Below are 19,141 nucleotides of genomic sequence, written 5' to 3'. Positions count from 1 at the left end.
AGGAAGCGAACGGTAAAGGGTTATCGTGGAAGCAACGCAAGCGAAATTACAATGCCGCGCATTCGGTAAGCCGACGAGCCTTCGTAATAAAACACGCGCGAAAGGAGCTGTTTTACATTTGCGTTTTAATTAAAAGTGCACCGTGCTTTTTGTCGATTCACGCACACGCACAAGTTACATGACTTTACGCGAGACCATTCGTTCGATCGGTCGTTATATTTTGCATTACTTTATTTGATAATTAAACAATTCGGAGCCTTCTATATTTATTTATTGAAATATCCATGTGCTGTCAAAAATTTCAAAATATATGTATTATAAATTCTCACATTATTTTTAAACGTCGAATTATGGATTTGTGAAGTTAGTACATTTTATTAATATAAAAAAGTAATGACAGTTTCAAGTACTTTTCATAGTTCTACTGTTAGTTTTCTACTGCAATTCCTTATATAAAAAGTCCCGCATTTTTTATAATAAAATATCAAAATTGAAAAAAGTAGCAGCCGAAACTCTGTATAAATATGATTTTAGGGCATAAAACTCTGCTAGAATTACCGAGAAATATCGTTGGAATTGCAATAAATTTTCAAAATGACATTTTTCTTCAAGTGTCGTGCTGCCTTCTGTATTTAAGATGTATTAAAATTAGTAATTGTTAAAATTTTTGTTTTTAAATTCCCTTTATTGATACAATTCGAATAATACTAACGGGATCTGTAGCTGAAAATGAAAATATTTATCTTTTTTTTGTATTTTAGAGGAAAAAAGTCACCTTAGATTCTTGAAATTAGTATATTAAGTATGTTACGGTTTTTTATTATGAAAAATGCTTTCAAAAATAAAAGAGTTTCTTTTATCTTTGAAAGATACTTTTAAACTATGAAAAGTGCTGTCAGAATTGTCATTATTTTTTTTACATGATGAATGTCATGCTAACTTTATAGATTCTTGAATTACTCTATTGATTGCTGCACCGATGATGAATTTTATTTATTTTTATGGTTAAGGTTAAATCTCACATGCTACATAATTGGAATATTATTAATATGCATTCCTGAATGCACTAAAGAAATTTTAATAATAAATTTTAATAATATATAGACCTTTATTTAATAAAAATTTGATAGAAACTTTACTACAATTTTACAGTGTTTATTATATAATAGAATATACAAAAAAATATATTTTTATTATTAAATATGTAACTTAAAGTTAAATTTTATATATATATTAAATTATTTTCTAAATAAAATTTGTTAAATATTAAGACAAAGAAGACAACGTTTTTAAAATAATAATATCTATTTAATGAACTTCTCTTTAGAACAAAATTTTCAACGTTATTGTCTGTAAAGAATTTTAGCACACACAATGTTAAAAAAATGGGAAAATATTTATTTTAGGAATATCATATTTACACAAATCTCATGTTATGTTTGTTGCGCAAGTAAAATTTAAACAAAATATAAATATTTCGTTGTATCTGCAATAAGGTACGTATTATTTAACATTTTACATATAATATATCTGACATAAAATGCTATTAAATCTTGGTTGAGAAAGAGAGAGAGAGAGAGAGAGAGAGAGAGAGAGAGAGAATTGGCTGATAGTTGTTATCTTAAATAATACTTGTCAAATTTTTTTGATAAGAAAGTTATATGAAAATTCACGAGTATTCATAAAGTATTCTTGTAGGTAATTGTTGCATGCGTTGACATTCTTGGAATTCGTTTTTACATGCGGAATTAATTAAAATGTGCAAAGTAAAAGTGATGTCCGAACCTCTTTCTTCTCCATATGAACCGACTTGCCACTGCTTCGCATTCGCGCTATCAAAGCACTTTGTGGTCAGCCACAATGCCACAATTGTGTTCGTGCCGGCCGCAAACACGCGCTTCACGTATCTGTACGACTTCGTAAGGTTTTTGTTGGTTCGTCAAGAATAATTAATGAAAATTTATCAGCTCTCTTTCCTTGCACCACAACCTCGTTCACCGGATCACATTTCCCTTGCTAACGTGATTGACGATAAAGCTTTTTACGTTTGTAAATCTTTTGCCACAAATGCCTTTGCGAAATACATTAGCGCATGTTGTGAGAGATAGTTTAATAGGCTAGGCTAATTCTTAATTTTTACGACAAATTCTTTGTAAGCTTGCGAGCTCATGTTTTTAATTTGATGCATATTATGGTATTGAAAAAGATAACATTTTTTGCAAATTAATTTTTCACAAATAATTAAATAGAAAGAAGAATATTATTATTAATATTATTATGTATTATAATAACATTTATGTACTTGCTCCCTAAATAGAAAGGAGAATATTATTATTAATATTATTATGTATTACAATACATTTACATACTTGTTTCCGAAATTCAAATACATTTTGCTTTTTTAAGATTTTAATTTGAATTTTAATAAAGTATAATTAAATTTTGTGATAAAAATATTTAACGTTGAATATTAAAATATTTAAATGTTATAATAGCTTTATTCTAAAATTTCCTCAATAATCTGCAAAATCGATTCCAAATTTATAGGAAATTTTGTGAAAAGTGTTCGGAGATTCCAGAATATACATTATATTATATCTTATTATATCTTATATTATATCTTATTACTGTGATTAACTTATCGTAACTTATTAGTACATAATTACTATCTTTGATTGAATTAAAGAGTTTAATTATGAAGAGTTATAATATGCACCTGTTTCTTTTTAAAGAATCTATAAAGAATTTATTCGGTATCTATTATTTTAACTCCATTTTCTATAAAGATCGAATGATGCATTCTCTTATGCATGAAGTTATTAAATATTCATGTAAGATATTATATATAGATCAAAATAATTCATTTTCATTCAGCGTTATTAAAAGAAATGGTGCATAAAATCGACTAATACGCCTTGCAGCCGGAAGTGGCGCGATAATTCATTATCGATTAATCATTGAAACACCGACGAATGTAGCATTATATCCGTACTGCCATTAATATCGATATCAGCTTTCACGATTAACGCCGATTCGCGACGGATTAAACTCGATTCACATCCGCGCGGAATCGACATTTCATGGGACTGTAATTTACTCTATAAGAGCACATTATAGAAAAAACTTAGAAAAAATTATTTGTTTTTTCTGAATTTCTTCTTTTTAAACATAAAAAAAAAATGTCCTCATATGATTTGCTGAAAATCAAAGCCTAATGTATCATAAATTAGGATCGTTATAATTTTGATATTTAATTTAATTTTTTTGTATAAATATATATAACATATATTTTGTATCAATAATTATCAATTATATCGACCATTGTGAGAAAAAATAAAAATTTACATCTGCAGTATTGAAATCTATTTCCATGAGATTGGTTTCAAAGAAGCTTCCATTTGTGTACGTCATGCATCAATTTCACGCAAACGACAGAAATCGAATGCACCCTGTGCAGCTTTAAGGTTCCGCAAGCTGCCAAATATCAGGCAGCGTTTTCCTCGGCGACACGAGTCGCCAGAAGAAACCCTCTCTCTCGGAGGGTTGGGCGACGCGGCGGTGTGTTCGCTTGGGTGTTTCGAGGCCGCGTAGTAGGGAGCTTGCGCCTAGCCAGGCCGACTGGCTCGAGCTTGCGAGCTTTCTAGCAGCAGCCAGTCGCCGGCTGCCGGGCCACGACCTCACATCAACCCGGCTGCTCGTTCGGTTAGTTCGATACTGCGCGAGAGAGCTTTCACAGCCACGTTTCTGCTAATCTCTTGAGTACGCATCTGAGCTTTTAATAGACTACATCTTCTGCTGCAATCTTCATCTACCCATAAAAATGTTACGAAAAGGGACAAGCTCCGCGAAGTTCCAAAAAGACTATGTTAAAATTCTTAATCGTCCGCAATCTTCCTTGTACAGAGTGTCCAATTATTGTAAGCTTTTACTGTCATACTCGTTACATTAACCGTGAAATTGTTCGATTGACCTGTTTTGACTTTCTCTTTATATTATTTGCAACAAGTATATTACGCGAGGTGTCAAGTGAAAATTTCCGTAGTGCGCGGACTTGGTCGGAAAACAGATACAAGTTTTAAGCGCGGAATTTGGACGTGTAAGAATTTGTGTCAGAGATTGTGGTATCGAGGATTGAAGGTCGAGGTCGAGGGTGTGAGAATTACATCGTGTGAAGCAAGTGACGCCCATCAGTTGTTTTTCCGAAGAACAGCGGAGTATGGCGGATGGGTGACAGACGCGGATCCACTGTAGGCTGAAGGTGTTTTTCAGCGTCGGTGGGACCATGTGAGGCTTCGACCATGAGGGTGAGCATGTGATTATAAAGCTTTTTTTATAAACTTCAATGGTTAGAGGGTTTCTCGAGTTTCTTTTTCATTGTAATACTTTTATGTGACTAGATAATCTAAGACAAATGCGATTTAAGAAATTCGACTCTACAAAAGCATTGTTATCTAAATCGAATGTTAGAAATCGTGATGCTAATCAGTCAATATTATATAAAAAAACTGTGAATTATATTATATTAGAATGATTTGTGTTGGGATTTAAATTTCAAATTTACTTTCGCCAAATGTTTCCAAACTTACAAAAAGCATCAAAATTACATAAATTTAAACTGACTTTATCTAATTATAATAATGATAACATTACAAATTATAACATATAAGAAATTTTGTTTATGTTGCAAACATAAAATTTTTAAATATATTTAAACCGAACAATATTCAACAAATATTTATTTTAACTATTTACTTGTAAAAAATATTTTACAATAGTGATTTTTGTTAGTATTTAAAATGACATATAAACATTATTTTTATAAAATGATTAATAAATGTGACTTTTTATCAAAATACATTACATAATCATTTTTATTTCAATTATTGTGTTTATGTAGCAGTTACTGAATAATTGGGTTATTAAAATTACTTTTAACTTAATATTTATAAATATTTTTTTCTAAACAAAAAATATATAAACAGTACATTGAATATATTATACATTAAATATATTATACAAATATAAAATTATTTATTGTTTAATGTATTGAAAAAAGAACAAATAAACTAAATTAAACACGTTAATTGATTTTTATTTTATTTAAATAGAATTTTATGAAATGAATTAATATAATTATTTACTCTTAATTTAATATTAATTTAATATTAAAAGGAACATGAAAAATTTTTACGGAATATACAGAGAGAATTATCGGAAGTTATAATCACGATTTCCATTGAACGAACATATGGGATACCTAATATAGCTTTTCACCTCTTTGAAACAGCACCAATTATTTCATGCTAACTAATCTCTGTAATTGATTAACTGAAAGCAATTCAGTAGCAAATTATTTCTCTTGAAATGTACATTAGTATGGGTGCCGACATGCTTGGATATGTACTTGCTACGTGTTACTCAATTTCAGTTTGCATGTTACAGACCATTTGCGAAGGGAAAAAAATACACGTAGAAACTACTTCAAACTTTATTTTATGAAATATATCTTTAAAAAATATAACTTGTTAATGAACTTTTATTTGTTTAAAAGATTTTATAGCCATTTATTTAGGAACTTATATTAAGAATTTAAATCTTGATCTAAATAATATCAGTCTGTAATTGTCTTTATGAGATAATTTAACGCCAAATAAAACGCAGTTGAATGCGACAAAACGTAGTAAAGAATGATTCAAGTGACAACAGATTAAAGTCATCTGGGGAATTACAGTGGGTTAGTTCTCCGTTGCCGTCGACCCCGTAACACCAACGCCATAATACCCCTAGGCGAATTTTCATCCATGATAGTTGGAGCGCAACGTGGCATAACTTCTGCAAACTTAGCTGAGTCAAATTGGGAAGTATCCTGGACTGCGGTACTTCGAAATGACTTAATCGATGATTTTGTATCATCTTAACTATCTACTAAAATAATTATCTCTTCTAATTTAAATTATATGCACAATAAGGTGTTTAATATTACAAATATAAATTTTTATCTTATCTTTTAAATTCAGTAAAATATCCAAATATTTTCTTCGTATTCCATGCAGGATAAAAGTAGATATAAAATGTGCATTTAATAAGATGTGCATTTAATAAGAGATTTAAAAAAAGTTATATTTAATTTAATTTATGTGTTATGTAAACTTGGAAATTAAAAGTTAAAACTTATTTTTTTGAATATAACAAAATTTAATTAATATTTAATATTATACTGTCTGAAAGATGATAACAAATTATTCCTAAATTCAGAGAGGTTCCTAACTACGTCGCCTCCGAGATGCTGAACCACTATTCGAGCCTATTAAAAGATGCATAATGTGATAAACTCGGAAACTCGTCGCCATACTAGGCAAGTTCGGTCGCAAACTTGGGTGGTAAATTTTATTTGCACGGCTAACACGTCGGTACTTGCCGAAGATTTTCCCCTTGATAGTTTCGGGCACAGGTTGAAAAAAAAATTGCTCGAGAGACACTCACGACGTACTTCACTTTAAGCTCCAGTTGGCGCGAGAAATTTCGAAAAGTTCGAGACAGGTGTCGACTGAACATCCTCCAAGATAAATTGCACGTCTCGTCTGACAAAAAAAATCCTGTTTTAAAATTTCAAGCGAATTAAACTTGCAAGTATCTGGTTTTGTGTTGTAAACATCATCTTGGCAAAGTAATTTTACTGTAATTACAATCTTACTTTAATTGGAAATATTCAAAATTAAAATTAGAGAGAGCAAAGTCTCATATTTCCAATGATCCGGTGAATACAGAAATGATATAAAAATGGAAGATGTGCTAGTAAGAAACCGCCAATTAAGAACATAATCAGCAACTGCTCTCAGACTTCTATAAATAAATGCTGGAATCTGCGAGCCTTCCTTGTATTTCAAGCTTGATATTTATATTAGCAATGCAAATTGGAGTTGGAGTTGCGGCTACCGCTGCAACAACATTCAACGCAGCACGACTACATAACATTCTGTGAACGTTTACATAAAAGTGAAATTAGTAGATATAAATAGTTTACATGTGTACATCTCTCTTCTTTTTAAATGTAATGAAGTTGCAATTTTATAGAAGTAATTTCGGTGTAGAATTAAATGGAACTCAGGCTTTAAACACACGAGTGAGAATTATGGTTCTTTGACATCAAGTGGAATACAGTTTTCATTTATGCTTTTTTCCAAAGTAATTTACTTGTCAACATAAAATATAGAAAATATTTCAAGCCGTTGAAAAATACAAACAATATGCATTTACAGCAAAGTACGTATATCGTTGTGCAATGCTATGCTATTTGTGTTGTGGAATTTTAAAAACTTCTCGTTAACCATAAGTGAAATAACATGTTTACCTCTCTAAAATAGTTAGAAAATTTTATAACGATGTTATGTTTTTTCATATTCTGAAAAATTCTAGATTCAGATTTATTTTTCTGCGAGCAAATAATTATTTTAGGCATAAATTTAATACACGTGGATTATAAATAATAAATTTTATATCTTTATAACATGTTTTATTAGACATAAAAATATTTATGTTTTTTATCGAGAAAAAATTATTTATCTTTTCATAATCAAAGTTGATTAGATAAAATTTAGATTATACAATTTTAATTTAAAACTATGCTTTTAATTAAATCAACATTTAAATAGTTTAAAAGTGCTAAGTTTAAGTACGAAGAAGTTGTTGGAAGAGACGCAATGTCAGACCGTAATATAGTCAGATTCTCATTAAAGTGAAATTGAAAATGTTCAAATTAAATTAATTACGCCACTTCCAATATAAATAATCCATTTTAATCTTAATTTATATTTTCTATAATTAATTTTGATACAGAAATATGTGATATATTTAGCGTACATTGATATATAATTATGTATATAAAACCAAACTCGTCAAAATTTTCATTCGACACAACTGTTTTCATATAGAAATTTGTTACAAAATTGTGTAGTAAATGTAATGAATACTACAGTAATTGAATTAATGGGATTTCGATTCTCGATCGATTCTATGAAATCCGTTTACAATTGATATAAAATGATTTTATTGTAATAATATATCGCAGTGTGTTAAAAACAAGTTTGCGTTATTGAAGAAAGATGTAAATATTTTTGATGAATATAAATTTGAATATAAATTAGATATAGCTTGATTAATTAATTAATTATCATGTAACATATAGGAGAAACATAATCGATTAATTGAACAAAAATATAATACGAGATTTGATATTGGGTATGGCATATATATATATACGTGCATATTATGTTGTATTATTGTATACATATTATGTTACCATACCTATATGAACATGCGGTAATTGAGCAAAAGCAAAATAGAAAATAGCTGCGCATGTTAGCCGGTATATAATACAAGATTATTATTGAATTATTTTTATATTTAAATTGTCTTTATTAACAGTAGTCTTTATATCTGATATAAAAAGAAGTTAAGATTGAGATTAAAAATCTCATAATACGTGCAATATGAAATAATTTCGATCTAAAAAATTTTTTAAAGTAATATTTGGTTTTTGAAAATTTTTCATTATATATATATATACACAAGGAATTTATATTAATATTATTCCAATAAAAGCACACCAGAGCAAATGATTAAAAAATTTTTATTTCGTGATATCATTTAATCACGTTTTTATCGCAACTATTGCTACATGATTCATTATCTATAGATCTAATTCTGTATTTAATTATTGATGAAAATTTTAATAACGAATAAATATAAAATTTATAACATGTAGAGTATGCAATCAGTACACACAATAATAATTTGCATAATCGATATATTATAATATTGTATAATAGATATTCTTCCACATACATAACATTTTTAATAATTTTTAATGTTAGTTGGAATTTTCAATATTATTGGAAATCTCAAAAACAAACGAATAAAATAATTTGTGAAAATGACAAGGTAATTAATACAAAAATTTCTCTTAATCAAAAAATGATAATTATTTCTTTTTTTATAATAAAGAGTTATATACGAAATATGAACAATGTAAATACATATAAATATAAAAGTTCTTGATGACCTAACCAACAGGAGGGAATCACAATATGCCTGGATCATCGAGAATACAGCTGAGTGAGGGCTCGATTCGCAACCGTCTAATTATGTATTCCCTCGTTGATCGAAATCCCCGTTTTCCATCCGAGCGACCATACTCGCGCCGCCAACCAACGAGACACACTTCGATGGTATCCGCGCCAGTTCAAGCGGAACATCTTGTATCGCTCGTCCATAAATCGCCAACGGGCGCGCAGCGATATCGTTAGCATATGTATTGCATTTTACTCGTTCTGGTATTACCGCCACCGAGGGGATTGGGCAGTTTTACGTCAGATACATAATAGAAGGAGATATTGTACGCGCCGAATATGCTATAAAAGGGACGTGAGGTGCATCATACACTTATAACTGAAGAACGTCGTTAAGAATCAGAAAGAATTGTTTTCAGCTCACTGAAGTCAACTTTGTCACAAATATAATACATTCAAGAAGAGCAATGCAGAAGGAAAGATCTAGAGATATCTAATATTGACAAGATTATAATCAATCGTTTTCGATGCGAAGATTTACTTTTAGTTCTTGCTATTATATTATTAAATAATATTTCAGAATTGACTGAGCTCCAAAAAGATACACAATTAAATTGAATCACATTTGTTTACAAATTACTAAAGTTTATCGTTGTTTGAGTAAATCGATCTTTGATCTTTCCCGCATAAGCGAAGAGAACCAAGATGCTGGGTGATTATATATGGTATTTACAGGAACTTTAGCCTAGAGCAACTATAAGGGCAAGCTGTAGATTGAGAAACTTCGAAATTCCTAGTGTCACCGTGTATGTTGCTCCACGCAAGTTGCGCTGACATCAAAGTGTTCTTTCATGCGATTCGAAACGTCAAAGTAGTAATCCATGAAAACTATGCCGCGGAGTACTTCATAAAATATGTCTCAACAAACTATCTATAATTTTGCAAAACTATTCCTAAGTGAAAGTTTAAACTTGCTTGTAATTTTAAAGTATTTATTCTTATCCCCCTTCTATCTTATCTATAAAATAACAATAGCGTAGAAATTGTTTGCAACATAGTTAAAAGAATTTTAAAGTATAAAATGTGCAAGAAGAAAACTTACATAACATTTCGAGAATTATTTTAGTCCCAATTATACAATAAAACTATTACAAAAATTGCATCCTGCCAATGTCAACACCATTTAATATCTGCAATCTCATATGATTTACTTTTCTAATTACATCGCTAACATTTAAACGGAACGACGTCTTCAGAGCCTAAGTTACTGGCGAATCCGTGACGTGGATTCGTAATACTGTAATAACTCACAAATCCTACTTACAACACAATCCAACCTAGCATCCAATCGTTCGGCGCGGCATAGCGCAGTGTTCCAACTAGAACCGCAAGTAATTTATTTGGGTTCGCCAGCACGAATACGAATAATCATTCAGATTCTCGCGAACGCGCCGTTTTCATAATCCTCTTACATTTTCGGCGAATTGGGTCGCCGGAAATTATATGTTGTTATATTCGCAGTCGGCTGTTCTGCCGGTACATTTCCGTTTTGAATATACTATGTACAATTCAGAAATAGAACTGATATATGCACAAAATTTTATTTAAATTTTTTATTAAACGTAATGATTATAATTATGTATATAATCTTTATCAATAGTCAATTAGTCAAAATTAAAAAGTGAAGATAATCGAAAAGGAAGAAAATATGAGATGATGTTGTGGATAGAAAACATTAAAGTAAAGAAAAACGATTATGAAAGATAGTTTAACTTATAGAGATTCTCAAGTAAGAGGACATTTAGACAATTTATGATTGATTCGCCATATTTTTCAGGACCTGTTTAAAACAGAACAAGGTAAATAAAAAAAAGAAATGCATGAATATCTTATTTTTACATATAATCAATCTCATTCTATCTTAAACAGATCCTGAAAAATATGGCGAACTAAATGTATGCTATCCAATCTCTTATTTAAGAATCTTTAGTTTATCATTGTTTATAATTTTTTATTTATATTCGTTTCATCCCAATCAATTAATTTTTTTTTTCAGGATTTTAATTTGAATTATTTAATAAGAAACATCCTCTAAAATTGAAACGAGGTCTAAGCAAACTCTTGTTTAGATTCTCATTTAAATTTTAGTGGATGTTTCTTATTAAATAATTCAATTTTGTATTCATCTTTGTATAAACAGTAAAATATTTACGTTAAGAACAAAATTTGCTCTTTTGATTTTAATATTTATGGTTGCTTTCTTCTTACGAGATCGTTATCTTTTTCACCTGCATAATGTATAAAAATATTTCGACCGAAGTGCTGACTGGAGTCGTTTTTTCCTTTCCGTTTATCTTTTCGGTTATTTTATATTTATATAAAAAGTCTTACTGGCGATAAAAAAAAGTGTGGGAAATTGGTTGTCAGCCCGAAAAGCTACTGTCGAAAGTTTCAATCGTCGCGGCGGATTTGCATGTTTAATGTAATTACGTTAATCGACTAAAAAGATTCGGGCGTGCGAACGCGACGCGTGGGTGGAAACAGGTGGAAAAGGATTAAGAGATTCTCGTTGCTTCTTGCAAAGTATCCATAAGCAGCCTGTAACAAACTCAGGCGCAGTAAAAGTTTTCACAGCGCCTTATAAGCGCGCTGCTACGCTTGAACGAACGCTCCATTACCATTCATGGCGATCAGGGAGCTGATTGAAAAGTTATTATAAGCACTGCTACGCTCTCGGAGCGTTGAGAAAATGAGGAAAACTTACGGGATGATATAATGTTTCATTATGATCACTTTTATCTCTCACGTAAAACGATTAAATATTTTTTATTCTATACTTATAATATTAATTATAATTATTTCAGTATCATCTCTAGGTGTAATTTAAGCGTTAAATAAACATACACGAAAGTATGCTATCACGACTATCAGCACGTGTGACATAAAACTTTGATGAAACCGGAAACGTAAATATTACATGTGCAACGTTATGTATAACGTTGAAGCCAGCCAAGTTTCCCAGCATATTAATGGCTGCAGTAATCTAAATAATTTATTATTCCCGAACGGAAATGTCCATCTCTGCCATTCTCGTGAAAAAGTGACAACATTATTTCCATCCGCCTGTAAATGGAAAGAATAAACAGATGTACGTATATAACGAGAAATGGTATCATTGTGTGCTGGTGCTACTTTTAAACTTAGAGCTATAACCCAGTTTCTCTTTTCGTTCTCGTGCATCTTGCTATATGTGAAGCTTATATGTGAAGTTTAATATATAAATATACTCTTACTCTAATTTAATGGAATGCTACTCATTTTTAAAAGTATCAAATATTTACAAATTTGTATAATCACTCATATCTCTGATATTAGTGAAAAAATAAAAAATAAATTAAATAATTTCTTTTTATTGAACTTCTGCATACTTTCTTAATGATGTATTTTTAATAATGTTATTGTTATTAATTGACATCTTAATAGCTTAATTGTTGAAATATATTATAAGTATGTTTCTTTTAGATATATTATTTCTGTCTTCTCCAAAATATATGTTTGTTGTAATTAAAATATATACGTAAAAAGCACTAAAACACAGACATTTTATTTATTTATGTTTTTTTTTTATAATTAGACAAGCAATTTAAGAATTCTACATATGTGTGTTCAGTATTTTATAAAATACAGTTGTTTACAAGTTTATGTTTTCTCACGGAGATACATTATTGTAAAATTTAATTCCACGTATTATCACATAGTTCCTCACATTTCATTTATAATAGCCTGACTGAAAAATAATTTCTAAGGTAGAAATTAGATCCAATGTTTTATTTCTTCCTTTAATAAAAAGACTTTTTTTATAAATTATACTTTATGCTTTATGAAACAGTAAATATCTTAATTAATTATATTATTGAAATTAAAAACTAATTGTCTTGACTAATTGTCAAAATCATCATTTTAAATATCTTTCAGATACATATGTTCTCTAGGCTTCAAAAAAATATGATTCAATTACATAGTGTTTCTATTCCACGATTGCAAAAACGTTATGGTGGAAAAGTTAGATCCGTTCCGCAATGAAATATAAATTTCTGATCGCGTCAGTGAATTATGGACGTGCTTGGAAAAACGGCTGACCGGTACTTTTTCCATTAAAATGCTTAAATGATTTAGCGGACGCGCGCGTACACGCTACAACCGCGAAATATTTCCTCGTGGCTGAGAAAGGAAAAGAAAGTGCCAGGCAAGAACGAAATTAATAACAAATGCAACACTAAATGGAAAAATGATATCGGGGCGTGCAGTACCATTTTTAATTTTACGCTACGAAAGCTTGATTGAAAAATATAAAGACCGCGGCTTAGACAAAAAGTAAGAGGAATCCCGCATCTCATCGACGAGGAAAACGAGATAATAAATAAACGAGGAACATTTCGAAGTGAATTATATACTTGAATCGGCGACCGAGGTTATATCGGAGAAAGTTACGGTCGAGTTTGCTAACAAATACGGATAAGGATTTAAATGTAGCTAGCGTCCCTCGTCGTATTCGCGGAAATTGATTTCCTTGGAAAAAGATGAGTACGACTCGAGTAATGCGACTTTATTGGAATAACGAGATTTCGTGTTAGGTTAGCGGTTTCCGAGATATTTGAGAATGTCTAAGAATAAAAAGATATTGGTACAAGCTAATGCTTAATCGCATGAATATTGTCAGCATATTTAACAATATTTTGATCCCTGTCATAAATTATTTTAGAAAAACCATGTAAATTTCTAATTATGAAGAATTTATCAATATTGGATGTTCTCAAAATTTTTAATAATAATTTTGAACTGAAATATTACCAATATTAGAAGCATTGTTTCTCGTAAAAAGAATGAAACGTACTGTTGATCATTTTAAATTATATAATCTAGTAAGAAAGATCGTATTTTAAGATAATAAAAATTTCTAGTAAAAAAACGCATATTCAAGAGAAAATTTTAGACTCTAAGTCTAAATTTCAAGCAGAATTGAAGATTTCTACCTTTTTTTAAATTTTGATAAGATCGAATTTTAATTTTTTTTGCGTAAGAACATATTTTTACATACATATAAGTATATATCTCACAAGAATTTTTTATTTTGAAGCAAGAATATAAATATGATTATTACAATTTACTTTAAGGTAAACGTAATAGTTTGTATAACAAATTGGCGCAATACTACAAGAAGATTTGAATGAAGTATTGCAACTAATATAAGTGATGCAATGAGAAATGAAACAATGAGGAGTAGATGAATGAATAAATGGAAATAAAAAGATATCGTGCCAAAGAGAACGATGTTTGCATAATATATGAAAATTTCGAAGCTATCCTCTTGGGGAATCATGAGCGGGCGAGCCTAGCCAAGAGATGAAGGTACTAGGCGGAAAGGTCAGAGTGGGTGCACTCCGGTAGAAGAAAGTCAGAAAATAAGAAGAACCTGCGGGTCACATAGGAAGCAAGGCAGCAACAAGAGTCGCTGGATTTCCGGGATTCTTTCACCCTTACTGCATCGTCATCGCCGTCGTCGTCGTCATCCTCCGTGCGCCTTTCAGTCAGCTTGTTTCAAAAGTTGTTTCTTATTTATTCATGAATTACGCGACGCGCGCTCTGCCGCATCAAAGGCAGACGCTCTGCGCAAAATATACCGATGAAGAAACTTTCCATCCGCCGTGCCACCACGAAAATCCGATGTTATCCTGGACTAGAAGCTGGCAGGATTAATGGATCGATAGACCCTCGATCGCCCGACGTAGTCTGAAATGCTAGATCGATGAGAAACTTTTAAGCGCGGTTTTAATTGGACGACATAGTATCCCACCTGCCGCAGTGCAGATAACGCCGCAATAAAATGTTAAATATTTTATAATAAATTAAATATTTGCGCCTGTCCATCCGTCAAGATATTAAAAGCTAACATTAACAACATCATTCGCGTTGTCAATTTTCATAGCAAAATAAGTCCAATTTACTTACTCTTTTGACAAAATCAATAAATCACATCGGTTTATATAGGTATCTTGTTGAAATTCATAGAGAAGAAAATAAACATACGAGAGAGATACTTTATATCTTTTTTTATTATATTTTTAAAGTATCTCTAAAACTGAACATTTATGGTTTGTATCTATGAGGTTTTTAAAATTTTTAATTTTATACATTCCAGAGTAAATATGCGTGTGCATATATAAATGCAAATTACGTAAATTATTACGCATTTGAAATTTTTACATGTTTTATCAACATTTTAAATTACACATTTTATTTACTTCTCGTTTATATTTTTGATGAAATAAGATATGCACATATCGAGAACAATCCTATTTCGTTATCGCGCACTTACTCATTCGAGATAATCAAAAAGTGGAAATAAAACTTTGATTTCCGTCTTAAGACTTTTCTTGACCCGCTATTTTTCAAGATCAAATGGCACCGTAATCTTAGCGTGATGTGAGCTCGGGCAGCTTCGAGATTCACGGCACGTCGAAGGACTTAATTCGCGAAACGTCCAGAAAGGTGGTAAGCATGAATAATCGCTATGCCATGTTCCTCGACTTTTGCAGACTCGGCCGCTCGAAAGCGGGGAAACCATCTATTACGCATCATTATCGAGTCTCGATTTATAATCCTCGCGAGCGTGCAAGCTCCTGGACTGACTTCTAATACTTTATTGAGTGATCGTTCGGTTCCTCAAACCGTATCACCATTGAATCAATATACTTAAGTGCTAATATTAATAAACTTTTTAAAAAAATATGTAAATCTTTTTAAATTTTTAAGCTAGATAGACTGTACGTACTATTGTTTTGATTTTTTTATTTTGTTTGGTTGAGCATCTCAGAAAAATATTGAATCTAAAACATAACTTGTAATGTTAACTCAGTAGCTTTTTATTTAGTTTTATTGGAAAAATAAAATTCAGTAACGTTTTATTTAAATTTAATTTTAAAAACTTTGAAAATTAAATAAAAAAATAGAAAAAAATGAAATAGTCTAAATTCATTACTCAATGTAATATATTTTTTAATCTACAAATATTAACTTTTTGTATATGATTAAATACACAACGTTATAAATCTCAATAACCGACAGTCCAGGAGTTTATATTATATGTAAAAGTAATTTATAAAGATAATTCAGATCGTTTCTTTCTTCAATGATTAAGCCATTAAGATATTTTTTTTCTCTTTTCATTGCTCTCTCTTACTTTTCTGTCCTTTTTAAATAAAGATCTGAATAATCAAGATTGACAGTAAAAGAATTACATGCCTCAATACTATAGTAATTTTTTAAATACCCTTGGTATTTGATATTAGCTATATATTATTATAGCGGAATCAAAATCCAATTATTTACAACTATCGATTGCTATTGACATATTTCCATGTTAAAGTTTCAGCTAATCTAATTAAACTACATATAAGGATCTCTCGCATCGAAATCCTTCATATAATGTTATCGTCTAACCGTGATAACGAGCTTCTCATTCTCGCACAGTGTTCGCCGAACGCAGAGAGAGAAGCCGAAAAATTTAATACCACTCTTCGACAACACTTAAGATCTGCTCGGATACAAACTGTAAATTAACGTGCTTCTTCAAATACAAGTGCATGACGGTTCTAATGTTACGAAACCATCCATTATGATTCATTGCTTAAATTTGCAACCGACAACGAGATACAACAAGTGGATGTATTAACGATAGCCTAATGAAATCTGATCAATATATACGTTTTAAGATCTTTAATTTGCAATGCGAAGAAAATGGCGACAAATGCAATGACACTGTTACTTTTGACAATTTACTTAAATATACAACTAATAAAAATCTTTATGCATTCAATATATATATATATATATATTAGGTGTTGGAATTAATTCGTAGCGTTTTTAATGAAAGAATGTTATTTATTTCACATGAGCATTAAAAAATACATTAATGAAAGTACTTCCCATCTCTTGTAAAACGCTACGAATTAATTCCAACACCTAATATATATATATATATATATATATATATATATATATGTTAGCGGTAATAATAAATAATTATTAATTTATATTATTATAAAATACCAGATAATAATATCTTGATAACATTGATGATTGATTAAACTATCTCAAATATATATTATATGAAGCGTAACTAAGCGTAAATATCTTTCTATTACTAATCGCTATCGAATTATCTGTAGATCAAGAATGCACAAAATTCAGAAAAACAAATCAATATTTTGATTTGCTCGAAGAATAATTCATGAATTGCGAGCGTGAGTGATGATGCATTAATCGGTAACTATATCGTTTTTCAGTTCGTATCAGAAAACTAGTGTGCACGATGCAACGTCATCTGATTTACGATCTGTTGAAAGTTTGAAGGGAAAAGGGGGACATATGTTATTTTGATATAACATTTCGTCAGTGTCGTTTAAACCAGTGTCATAAATTGATCTCGCATATGCATATTGCGATTTGTGCGACACAATGAGATCCTACGCTTGGAAATATATACCAAAGTCAAAATAACGATACTATGCGAAAATAATAAATTCACCGCAGGGTAAGACAATTCAGAAAGTGGGAAAGGGACTGAGGATTTCTTTTACTTTTACAAATTTCCGATGCACTCAAAGTTCTTTTATATCGCGAACATTTTCATGAACGTCTTTCCATTCCCTAAATGCATCTCAATGTACGTGCAAGATTGCTCGATTTCTTGTCCTAGCGCGAACAATGTCTTTGATCTGTTGCCTCGAACAAAATCACGAATCATCGATGATAGAAAACGATAATAAAAAGACCCTTCTATTTTATTATTTTACAATTTTTTTTATTTATTAAGTTTAATTTTACTTCCTAAACATAAATAAACTTTAATATTTTAATTGAAAATTTTTAAAGATTTTCTAATCCTCTTAAGTGAAATGATCAACTGTATACATTTTTATTAAAACAATTTTTATTAAATAATTAGTGCGTAATATAAAAAATTTGTTACTAACTGTCTACTTATCAATAGTAACTGGTTATTATACTGTACATTGTGTTTATGCACATAAGAAATTAAAAGATATAAATTATAATATTTGATCGATTATTAATTAAAATCAATATTAAACTTATAAATTAGTCTTAGTTGATAATACATGACAAATCAGTGTGCATGTAAGTAGTACAGTTACCAGTAATAAAAATCAATTAAGTATAATCAATTGAATATATAAATTATATCAATATAACTAATTTTCACACAATTCTGATTATTGACAATTCTGAGTTGCTAAACTATTTAAGATATTGATATTTTCGTCAATCAGCTTCTAATTTCAGTTAATCTTCAAAATATATGCTATTGTAAATATTATTGTAATAGCAAAATTATGTATAATAATAAATGTGCGCGGATAATATTTTACTACAGTTAATTTATCTCCTGTTTTTTACATTATTCTCTAAAATTTATCTCTACAGACAAATTGATACAATATGATTTATAAGAGAGGAAATATGTAGGATACAAATAAAAAATATAAATCTTTCTTTTTTTTTATCGGATTTCTTTCTCTTGAAATTATTAAAAAATAATCACAGTAAAAGATTCAAACATTTTTATACATTTTTATTTCTCCGAAGTTATTTTAACTTCCTCTTTCAATAAATTCTATTTTTAAGCGTTGATAGCAATTTCAATATAAATTTTATAATTTAACTCTCTCTTTGTATCGCGTGAGAAAGATTTCCATTTACGATTTTTATTTTATTTTACTTTATTTGTGCTTTTATCTGTATTTATCCTATCATGATCCATTATAAAATGGAATACTAAATCTCATTTCAACGAATAGAAATTACTGTGTAACAAACATTGTATTACAAATTTCTGAAACAAAATATCTAAAGGATATTTCGAAGGTAAATTTTGATATTATTGATATTATTTAATGACATGGCTTTAATACAAGTTTGCAATTCTCCGACGTGCGTCTTAACTGTGCCCGGCTGTTCGGCTTACGAATATCTGCAGGAAACGCCTTAGGCAT

The 19,141-nt window shown here is 29.9% G+C and overlaps 1 protein-coding gene across 2 annotated transcripts in view; it reads left to right on the top strand.

The window, feature by feature from the left end:
- Positions 1-3,580: 3,580 nt before the first annotated feature.
- Positions 3,581-19,141, top strand: part of LOC105143248 (dipeptidase 1) — a 104,013-nt gene continuing 88,452 nt past the window's right edge. Inside the window, exon 1 of one of the 2 annotated variants that reach the window (XM_087406311.1) lies at positions 3,581-4,304. In XM_087406311.1, coding sequence (XP_087262437.1) covers positions 4,299-4,304 — 6 coding nt within the window. In that variant the 5' untranslated portion in view covers positions 3,581-4,298. The remainder of the gene's footprint in view (positions 4,305-19,141) is intronic. The other variant, XM_087406310.1, reaches the window with a different exon arrangement.

Source organism: Acromyrmex echinatior, chromosome 5, assembly GCF_024713525.1.
Source record: "Acromyrmex echinatior isolate Ae372 chromosome 5, ASM2471352v2, whole genome shotgun sequence".
Taxonomy (NCBI): domain Eukaryota; kingdom Metazoa; phylum Arthropoda; class Insecta; order Hymenoptera; family Formicidae; genus Acromyrmex; species Acromyrmex echinatior.
Note: the sequence above shows the minus strand (reverse complement) of the source record. Positions and strands in the feature narration are given on the sequence as shown.